This window comes from Trichoderma camerunense, assembly GCF_050948025.1.
Source record: "Trichoderma camerunense strain CBS 138272 chromosome Unknown V8C40scaffold_20, whole genome shotgun sequence".
Classification (NCBI taxonomy): domain Eukaryota; kingdom Fungi; phylum Ascomycota; class Sordariomycetes; order Hypocreales; family Hypocreaceae; genus Trichoderma; species Trichoderma camerunense.
In genome coordinates, this window is record NW_028145350.1 from 785,084 (window position 1) to 795,528 (window position 10,445).

Genomic DNA, 10,445 nt, shown 5'->3' on the forward strand with positions numbered 1-10,445 from the left:
GTATGCAACAAGCATCAATCTTCAGGCAATATAAGGGCGAGTACTAGTACCTGGCTGCATCGGTGTATTGGCGCGCGGAAAGGGATCAATCGATTCAATTGGTTGCCCGCGGTAATGCTACCTTTCGCTTCTCACCTTCGGTGGCGGGCCATACAATCGACTGGCTGGGACAAACTCCAGCCTTTGCCGCCCCGGCCAATTTTTTTTTTTCAACCTGAACCTCAGGAATTGATTTGATCATCTTCACAAGGGCATCCACATCCACTTAAAAGCAACCAGGGCAAATCAAGCCATCTTCCATGTTCGAGGCATCTCACTGCGCGCCTGGTGGCCTCAGCGCGATCGCATCCCCTTAGCTTCAGTAGATGGTGGTTGGCAGTAATTGCTTAGTATTTTGCCAGTGCGCAATTTCGAGACGACATAATATTCCGTGAAGCCAAAGCTTTACGCAAAGGCTTGTAATTAACTACTAGGTATCTACTCTTGGATACGCATTTCGTACTGATCCCCTGACACACGCTCCCTCCTCCCTGAAAGAAAAGGGTGCATACAGACCACTTGTAAATTCTTTGGGCGTGAGAAGGGCCGGATTCTCACTTATTCTCAGCCCGCCAGTTACCCAACTAAGCACTCCATCAGGTCAACCTGCAGCGGCGTTGTCCGTCCAAACTCTCCTACGAGCTCCTGTTGGTCATGACAAGACTTTTAGTCGGGATTGGTAGTTGTCTATTCAGGCAAGGTTAGTATCGCAGGTGGTAGCATTTTGGTTCCAGTTGGGCAAAATAGTCCCCCAAAGTAAGATTACCTCTGGAGCCAACCATGAACCATTGAAATCCCATCCCCCAGCAAACAGCATCATCTCCAGCGAGCGAACAAACAAGCCTATCGAACACCCAAAAAGGGACCCTGCGAGATTAAAACCCCCAGATTCCATCTATCCCCAGGCAACCAATTTAATCTCATCACCCCCAAAAGGGGCATCCAGTCCGTCACATCACCAACTCAAAACGGGCACACACTGACGGCACGCCCGCTGCTCCCTTCCTCTTCCAGCTGGCCTCTTCATCTTATCTTGTCCTGATGATCACGTCTAGTTTGCGTCTAGCTCTGTATATCAGCCATGAACTACGAGTAGCCCAACAGCGCCGATGCTCTGTAAATCAGCCATGGAGTAAGTCCAAGAGCGCCGATGTGACACCAGGTTATGGTGCTAGACCTGTTCTCGTCCAGTCTTTATGCGCAGTAGATTACACAGATCGCCGTTAGACATCGGGCCTCTTGAAATGACCTCTTGCGCCTCTCTCGGCAGTTGCGGGACATTTTTCCTTGTGCACGAGTCGTACAGAGGCATTTATCATGTACACTCCAGTGTGGCATGTAATCCGTATCGTCCGATGATAGTAGTACATTGCATAGGGGCTGGCTGTACCAATCCAAGGTGCTAATTGTACATCAAGAAGAGATAGGACATGAACTGGTTCAGTTTACCATGTTGAGAATACCATCTTGACATTAAACACATATGTAGCCCTTCTATTAATAACAATCTACCTCTCGCCTGAAGCCCCATACAGACAAACAGGCAAAACTCCATCTGTAAAACTCCAAACCCCAATGATTAAGATTCCGCTCGTCCGATAAGCAGAATGTTTTTTTTTATCCCATGGCCAGTTGTAAACAATTCCCATCAAGATACCAATGCCCTTGGCTAGTTCACATGGTTCAAGCATGTCTTACAACATCAGCTTTCCCTTTGGCAACAATGCCCATAACCCACCGCAAGCACATTTGCGCTGTTGCCCCAAAACGAAGCTGTACCCGGGACGACTCCCGAATACGTCTTCCATCACACAGGCACAGCGGGTGCATCTTCTCCATTGCTGAGCCCCAAGCTTCATCTCCACCCTTTTGAACAGGTCGACGTAGACAAATCTTGAACCGTTACGCGCCAAGCTGGATTCGTCATCTTGGACGCCGAGGAGATCGTAGTTTGCAAAGAAGAGCTTTGAAGGGTCGCAAAGGGCCCTGAACGCAGGGAGTTCTTTGCTAAAGAACTTTTTAATGACAGGCAAGAAGGGTGCCGGCGGCCCTGCAGCTAAGAGCATGCTCAACTCCACCTGCACTTGCGCTGCCTTGACAGCCAGGTCGATTTGCTTCCCCTGGGGGTTTTGACTTGAGCTTTTAATCATGTTTGGAAGAAACGCCTGGTATGCCTGCCGGACGTCCCCGCCGAGGACGTTGAGCAGCTTCTCAAAATCAGCGACTTTGACAAGGCTAGTTGTCGTAATATGCTGCATTTTCTGATATGCTTGCTGGAGCTTAGGATTAGACATCTTGGGAACGCCCGTCTGGTCCATGTTCGCCGACTGCCCTCGGTAAAATTCTATCGCCCGTTCGCTCAGAGATTCCAGATGGGCAATCCTGCGGCAGACGCATATAAGAAAGCTCCTACTTGATGATGAGAGCAAGAGGTGCAGCGATACGTCATTTCGTTTTTGAAGATATGGCGTCACCTCTCCAAAACGCTTGGGCTCAAGCCGCGCTATGAACTCACTGTCGTTCATCAGTGTAAAAAGGCTGTCGGTGAGCCATGACAGAAGATCTAGAGACCACTTGGCGCAGCCGGCTAATGCTTCTACAACCTCTATCGTGGCATGTCAGTATTCCGACAATAATGGTTTGCCTCAGGGCACGAAGAGATAAAAACTTACCATGTTCATCCAGGGGACTCATCTTCTCTCGCACCGTTACAGGTGTGTTGATTGCGAGGGTGATGAGAACAACGACGTTGCGCACATTGAGATCAATCATGGCAAACTTGCCCTGAAACGTCCTGGGATGCGCCTCCCCTTTAAACCCCAAGCTATTCATGAAGCTCAGGCAACTCTGAAGCGGCGTGTTCCTCATAAGCAAATCATGGTGAAGTTCCTCAGAGTAATCGACTTGGATCTTGAGGACCTTGATAATTTCAGTGATCCAGTCGTGAATAAACCGTCTCTTGGATGTATACGGCGCTACAATGGCGAGCAAGTCGTCATAATTGGCCTGATGCCACAGGGCAGATGCAGCCGCCACCGTCAGGCCGGCTATTGTCGCCCCGTAACGGACCTCTTGGTAGGAATTTCCAATGTCACCAAGCGGATACTGCAGCTTGCACCATTTGATCTTCCCTTCATCTGACATCTGGACCATGGAGCAGTGAGTTGGAGAAAAGGCAACCTGCTGGCATGATCCTTCCTCGCTGAAGTTCCAGCCCACTTGACGTAAATTCATTACTCTATTGGTATCCTCTGTCGCGTAGACTTCTTCAAATGTAAATCGATCTCGGTATTCAACGGTACCGTCAGACATGGTCAAAACCAAGAGTTTTCCGAATTGGGCGGGCTGAAAGCTGATCAACACCTTGTTGATCGTAATTGGCTCCAGTTTTCGCAGCCGCGTGTAAGCCGTCTGCTCTGTGACTTCGCTGTTCCTTCGATTACCCAGCTGCTCAAAGGCTGGGTGAAGGTTATGTCGCTGTTCACTCACCGCTTCCCAGCGGTCAATAATGGTTTGAGCCGTTTGATAGGATCCTGAGGTGGGCGTGCGCGTCCTGATGGCGACAATCATGGGCGAGACGGTGCTCTTGCCTGTATTATCAATGATGGAAGGGAGAACGTGCAAGTGAGATAGCTCTGCCATGGAGGCGTCATTGCTGGCGTCCCCAGGCCCCGTTTGCAGCCACGTCGTAGCGGCGAGATGTTTTTCGACCAGTGAAGGGCTAAGTCGAGCGTTCTGCGGCAGAGGGTTTTTGTCGGGTTGTGAACCAGGGCCGCCCCATTGAATCTCTATTTTGAGCAGTCTGAGCTGCTTTGATGAGGTCGCAACAGCAACCAGCAGATATCCTATCAAGATGTTAGCACTAGTCATCAGTCAATCTGAAGGGTATTAGTCTCAAGTCTTACTCTTGTCAGAAGCAAGAGCTGCATGCGTGACCAGTTCGTCCAGTGAGTTTACACTTTCGAGCTCCATCGTAGTCTCTTCCATCCGGTTGTTGTTTTGCGACCAGAACATTTTCAGCATGCCGCTAATTGTGACGCAAAACAAAGCACTCTTTGATGAATGGGGGTGACTTGGCCCGCCGGCGTGAACAAATGAGCTTTCATACTGGTAGGTATTGCCATTTCGAGTAGCCGGCCCATACATGACGTTATACGATTTCTTTCACAGAGTCAGTGCCTCGGGTTGTCTTAGTACCAAGACCTGGCGTGCTCACCTGCTGGTTCTGCGGCGCGACTGCCAGCCAATGTGCCCCTACCACAGCGTTTGCATCGTCGATGGAGTCTGTGTCGTACTTCCTCGTGATGAAAGGGTGGTTGAGAGATATTGAGAAGCTAACTATAACAACTCTTCCCACCGCATCAATGATTGCAAGCTCCGGGGCGTTGGTTGACCCCCACTCCAAGTGAACCAGGGGAACGCCAGAAGATCCCTTGATAAGCTCACATGTCGTCGGCTTGCTGAGGTCCCACGATCCGTCAGCTGGATTGCATCGCAAGAAGCGGAGCTGCAAGTACTGGCCGTCCGGCGTGATAGCTGCAACCGTTCCGGATTTCGACCAGGCTATAGTCCTGAAGCTCTCTGTCAGCCATAGCCATAGACATAGCGATGGGAGAAGGGATATACGGATACGCACTGGCAGCAGCCACGGCTTCTCACATCATCAACCTTAAGTGAAAGCGGCCTGTCATGCGATCTATCGGGAAGCGACAGGCCGACGCCATCGCCAAAAAGATCATCCACGTCGTTTAGATCGACCGGGACGGCGTTATCCAGCATAAGGGGCATTTTTTCCTCCGTCATTGGAACGATGCGTGTATGCACAAGCGAAGGCCAGCGAAGAGCCTACGGCTTAGGGCGGTCAAATTGCCTACGGAGGCGCGTTGAGAATGCGTGGCTATGATTCACGGACACGAGACGGTCTATTATACGTGCGTGGCATGGAAAAGCGTTTCTAACAGGCAAATGCCCGGGTGCAGAAGAAATCGGCCAATATGAAAATGCATATAAGCAGGATGAAACTCACATGAAGGTCCAAGTTTCAGTGATGAAGGCGATGCTGGTGCTGCGTCGGATGAATGTCGGTATAATTGAATTTGTACCTGCCTTGCTGCCCACCTTAGGCACATACAATGGGCCTACCCTGGAGAAGATAGGATCAACTTAGAATTCAAGAGCTGGATTTTCTTAATATGCCCTCTAATGAGGTATCAACTTTATACTACCTCGGCGATATATTATAACACTATCATTGCCGATGTTCCTTGCCGTTCCGTGAGGCCGACTCTTCCTTCATAACTCCTCTTTGGGGTTGGTTGACGTAATGCGTAAAGTAAGCAGCGACTATGACAGTGCCACACGGATAGCATTGAATCATTGGATACATGTAACATTAAGCTTTGAGTTGCTGCCGCTTTACCGTCCTTCGGTGCTTCGTAGAGGTTCCAAGGCCCGAGGTATAGTATCTTATTCGTTATTTGTCTCAAGTTTCTCTACTATAAATGCGGTTGTCCTATACCTATGTTTAACATATAGGCTTCTTTTGTGTAGATCTCATTGGCAAACGAATCTTCATCATGAGATCCATCTCCGCAACTACATTGTTTCTGCGACGACTGAGGCCTTTACGCCAAGGCGCTCGGTCTGCATCATCTTTTACACAGTCACAAGGATATCGGAACAGACCATTAACCTATTTGTTAGTCGGGTTACTGCTTGGAGGCGCTTCAGCGTCTACACTAAAGCTCTCGTCGGTATCTGGCCCAAGTGGGAATACTGCACCAAGATGGGGTGAATCAACCAAGCCGTCTAGGTTGCAATCCAAGTATGCTGATAAAAAGACAATGCTGGAGGTAGGTTGAGTGAATAAATACATCTCATCCATATACATAAATCAAGATGTTAACAAAATATCGGCAGGCTGTTGACGAGATTCGTCGTGAACTTGGAGAAGAAGCCGTGAGCACCGATCCAGATGATCTGGAATATCACGGCTATTCTGAAATTTCAACATCAAATACGGATGAAAGGCCATTTGCCGTTGTGCGACCACGGTCGACGGAGCAAGTGTCTGCAATCGCAAAGATATGTACCAGATATAAAGTTCCAATGGTACCCTTTGGAGCCAAATCTAGCATGGAGGGGAACTATAGCTCCCCCTTTTCGGGCATATGCATCGACATGTGCGAGATGGATAAGATTGTCGAATTTCACCCGCAAGATATGGACATCGTTGTGCAGGCTGGGGTCAATTGGACGGTATTGAATGAAGAGATTAAAGACACAGGCCTCTTCTTGCCGCCTGACCCAGGTCCAACCGCCCTCATCGGGGGAATGGTGGCTACCAACTGTAGCGGAACCAATGCTATGAGATACGGTGCGATGAAGGATTATGTCGTCAATTTAACAGTTGTCTTGGCCGATGGCACCATTATCAAAACAAGACACCGACCAAGGAAGACGTCAGCCGGATACAATCTCAACTCCTTGTTCACAGGATCAGAAGGGACTCTCGGCATCATCACTCAAGCCACGCTCAAGTTAGCAGTGCTGCCGACAAATCTCAGTGCCGCCGCCGCAGCCTTCGGATCGGTTCATCAGGCTGTGGCAGCCGCATCCACGATGATCCGCTCAGGCCTCCCCTTGGCCGCTTTGGAGCTGATGGACGATCAACAGATGCGGAGCATAAACAAGAGCGGAGGAACCGCTGGTAGGATGTGGGAAGAGAACCCAACTCTGTTCTTAAAGTATGTGTTATGCCAATATCCCCTTTTCAGTTGATGGAATCATCAGTATGTCTGACATGTGGGATCAGATTTGCAGGTACTGAAAACTCTATGAAGGATAGCGTCAAGGCGGCACAAGCCATATGTCGTACACACAGCGCCAGAACCTTTGACAGTGTATATGGAGAAAAAGAAATAGATTCCCTTTGGTCAGCTAGAAAACGCGCGCTTTTCGCGGCAATCGCGGAGCAGCCAAAGGGCGCCATGGTTTGGGGCACAGATGTTGCCGTGCCTATATCCCGTATGGCTGATCTGATCGGTAAGTTCAACAACCCAACTTGTATTACAACTCGCTTATAGTTTCTCTTTACGTATGAACAGAAGAGTCTAGGGCCAAAGCGACGGGCCTTAATCTCTGGAATAGCGTGCTAGGACATGTAGGAGACGGAAATTTTCACCAAGCAATGTTCTATCTCCCCAACGATGCCATTGGAAAGAACAAGGTAGCAGACTGTGTCGATACCATGGTGAAGAGGGCAATTGAGATGGAAGGAACCGTATCAGTAAGTTGACTGTATCGTCTCCCGTCGTCCTGTCGCATTACTGACAGCTCATGGTAGGGCGAGCATGGTATTGGCATTGGGAAGAAGGTAATGTAGCACGTTCATCTGACTTCTCTCTGCACAAATCTAATAAGTGATAGGACTGTCTTCTCAAGGAGCTGGGCCCGTCAACAATCGGGGTCATGAAGGCTGTGAAGGATGCACTTGATCCGCAGTACGTTTTTTGTGTTCTTGTTTTTAGTTTCAATCCTGCTGACATGACATTACCCAGTTGGTTGTTAAATCCAGGAAAAGTATTTGATGAATAGTGAAGATGATATTGGAAGTATGGGAAGTACGTTGACTTCCTGTCACTTGAGTGAGTTTACAACGATGGGAAGTAGGTCGTTCAACTACATTTAAATTGTGTAAAGACTTTTTACAGCATCCACTCTCCTTGCGTTGCGAGTTGAGTTCGTATCCTATGCCCTACTGTGTTATTCTGTATTGTGATGTATATTTCGTATTCTGAAAGATCACCGCATGCCTTAATTTGGCCGCCAGGGACCCCTTTTTCATCAGCTCCTATATCTCTGTTACTGAGAAGATAAAGATAATTGCAGATTTGCTTTAGTAGCAAAAGACGCGAAAGGCGAGTTTAGCGAGAACCCTGAATCTGGATGCGTTTTGTTGCTATAGGGAGGCAGAACCTATGGGCTGCCTCAACAAAGGTACTCGTACTCCATCCATTTGAGGGGCATCACGGGAAATGAATATGCGCAACACTACATGACGCACGTGGTCACGATACCGAGACATATCGCCCGAATGCCCCGTCAGTCGATCCATACATGCACGTATCACACCAAGTGGATCGTAGACGCTAAATAGACGACAGCAAATGCCGCCGGCGTGGAATCCGTAACCAGCGAGTCGAGTTGCGGCACCTCATTAGACTCCCTGCACAAGGACTCCATAGACTTGCCGAGAAGCCATTATAACCGAGTAGAACCGCCCTAGCATGTCGGAGCGATAAAGGGAAAGGGAGCGGGAAGAAAAAAAGGGTCTAATGCATATGACAAGAGGGTACCATGGTAGTACGAATAATCGTGATGGTGTCTCTTACGTAGGAGATGTCATCAACGCGGAAGAGGACGAGCGTTGCCGTTGATCGACTGCTGATCTGACAATCAGGGACCTTGTGATAAACTTCTGGAAGGCCGGAAGTGCTCCATGCTACATACTAATTCCCGTATGGATCGACGACTCTGGACCGACTGACGTGTTGCCGATGTCTTCCGTAGTCCTTACTCTGTAATTGTGATCGCCTCTGCTTCGTCATAGCACGAATTTGGCACAACCGATGGAAAGGGTCCGGTGCTAGTGCTAATAACACAAATAGCAGCAAGGCAAATGAGAGCCCCGGCACTCGACTCGCTGTACCTTTTTGATGTGTCTGGTCAATGCTCTTATTGGCCTCGTTGGAGCAAAGGGAAAGCTGCGTTGTGAATATGACTGCAAACATCGATGGAGAGGACGAAGAGAAGAGACACGCGGACGGTGGGCATTCGCATTGAATGTTGATGGCCAAGTGAGAGAATGGAACTGGACAAAGAGCTATCTCAAATTCGACGCGTTGCAATCATTGCCACACAGGTACCAAATACATACTTTTCCATGTTGTGCAATGCTCAACCGTACTCGTACACAGTAGAGTGCCTGACTTACACTGCTTAATCCCCCACATTAAGACGTCGGACCAGGGCCGTCTGATGGGCTTAGCTTTCAGGTAACAGAAGCGGCCGGTGTGTGCGGTGAACCGTGCATGGGGTTGATGAGAAGAGGCACTGATCGGCAGCATGTTGGAAAGGCAAGGCCTCCTGGCGAAGCGTATTTAAGAGGAGCTGCTGCGAAGCACATGGCTCATACTTGGATTCGTACTTCACACTTGGCTGCCAACTTTGCGCGTACATGTAATGACAGTGACAGTTCGTCATCAATGATGCGAGACATCTGCAATCTGCAGCAATAAGGAGCAGTACCAGAGGCATAATTTCATCATGCGCAACGCCGTGACGCGCAAGGGATGCATATCATATCATATCAAGGCGTTGTCGCACAGCATCCTCTCCATTAGTCGCGACCGTTTGACAACAGCCACTTCCCATTCATTGCGCCAGGGGCAAGGGGCCCATATCGGCCACTGTCTAAATCTCTCGTCAATTTCCGTCGTGATATCGTGTGTGTTCTGGGCTGTGGGCTGTGTGCTAGCGGCGGTTGTAGCCTCGTCTAGGCCGAGCGGGTTTCGTCAAGAGAACGATGGTTCCTGGATACCGACAAAAAGAGAGAAGGAAGATGCAGGGGCTGGCGACAAACGACTTTCGCTTGCTCGTACGCTCCCATGTTCCCATGCTTGCCCCCCCGCCAGGTCCCTGAGCCACCAAAATAAGCACGCTTCTAGCTTGCCGTAGCCTCGAGATATCATGGATGGTGCGGAGGACTAGGTCTGAAGCGGATACGGCGCCGCCTTCGAGCCCCGGCGCTGTTGCAACATTCTGATTGCCCGATTTGTCGTCATATAGCGCCTCGAGTAAGGACCAGATGCTTGTCTGATGATAGGTATGGCGACACTGGTGGTGGTTGTGGTGATGGTGTGCCTGTTCCTGTGCCTGTTATTCTGCCTGTTCCTCCACTGTTAATCCCTTCTCCTGGGGGTTGAAGCTTCAAACCTTCGTCAACAGTGCATGAAACTCCCAAATTCACCCTCTTCTAAGCTAGGCGAGAGAATGTGACAAGTGATTCCTCCATTACTCATGCGGGCGCGCATGATCATGAGCGCCATCACAATGGTATTAGCCAGAGTTTTCATTCAGAGGGACACAAGTCACAGTCCAGCAATGGTGCGTGATACAAGAGGGCACTCTACATAGGCGCTGCTGCTAGCACTGACTGCCCCCGCCATCCGCCACCAATCCCGTACCGACTTCACTCACACATTTGCGCAACCCCAGCCTGCACAATCTCGCGGCCTCTCCACTGCAAATCATTCGCCCCTGGTCGCCAAGATAGAGAGCTTTGGCCAGCTGGTAGCTCGAGCCAGAACCAGCGCCAGGATTCGTCGTTGGAAAAGCCGCTGGCT

The 10,445-nt window shown here is 49.7% G+C and overlaps 3 protein-coding genes across 3 annotated transcripts; 1 reads left to right on the forward strand and 2 right to left on the reverse strand.

The window, feature by feature from the left end:
- Positions 1-1,491: 1,491 nt before the first annotated feature.
- V8C40DRAFT_255672 (mediator complex, subunit Med16) lies at positions 1,492-5,094 on the reverse strand. The gene is made up of 5 exons (XM_083218103.1): positions 4,676-5,094; positions 4,256-4,610; positions 3,945-4,200; positions 2,712-3,884; positions 1,492-2,644 (listed from the first exon to the last, which is right to left on the reverse strand). The coding sequence occupies exons 1-5, from the start codon at positions 4,840-4,842 to the stop codon at positions 1,734-1,736; spliced, it is 2,862 nt and encodes a 953-aa protein (XP_083069075.1). The 5' UTR covers positions 4,843-5,094; the 3' UTR covers positions 1,492-1,733.
- A 788-nt stretch (positions 5,095-5,882) lies between these two features.
- Positions 5,883-7,635, forward strand: V8C40DRAFT_269963 (uncharacterized protein; the record flags this gene model as incomplete). The annotated part of the gene is made up of 7 exons (XM_083220140.1): positions 5,883-5,891; positions 5,959-6,785; positions 6,854-7,083; positions 7,146-7,327; positions 7,385-7,414; positions 7,468-7,541; positions 7,599-7,635. 7 exons carry the CDS (start codon positions 5,883-5,885, stop codon positions 7,633-7,635), a joined length of 1,389 nt encoding a protein of 462 aa, XP_083069076.1.
- Positions 7,636-8,912: 1,277 nt separating this feature from the next.
- V8C40DRAFT_255679 (uncharacterized protein) lies at positions 8,913-9,732 on the reverse strand. The gene has a single exon (XM_083218104.1). The coding sequence runs from the start codon at positions 9,355-9,357 to the stop codon at positions 9,085-9,087; it is 273 nt and encodes a 90-aa protein (XP_083069077.1). The 5' UTR covers positions 9,358-9,732; the 3' UTR covers positions 8,913-9,084.
- Between the last annotated feature and the right edge of the window lie 713 nt (positions 9,733-10,445).

Coding starts and splice junctions, on each gene's coding strand:
- V8C40DRAFT_255679 (XM_083218104.1), bottom strand. CDS start 9,357: ATGCCTCTGGTACTGCTCCTTATTGCTGCAGATTGCAGATGTCTCGCA.
- V8C40DRAFT_255672 (XM_083218103.1), bottom strand. CDS start 4,842: ATGACGGAGGAAAAAATGCCCCTTATGCTGGATAACGCCGTCCCGGTC. Junction 4,201..4,255: donor TCGCGCCGCAGAACCAGCAG/GTGAGCACGCCA, acceptor ACTCTGTGAAAG/AAATCGTATAACGTCATGTA. Junction 2,645..2,711: donor GAGTCCCCTGGATGAACATG/GTAAGTTTTTAT, acceptor ATGCCACGATAG/AGGTTGTAGAAGCATTAGCC.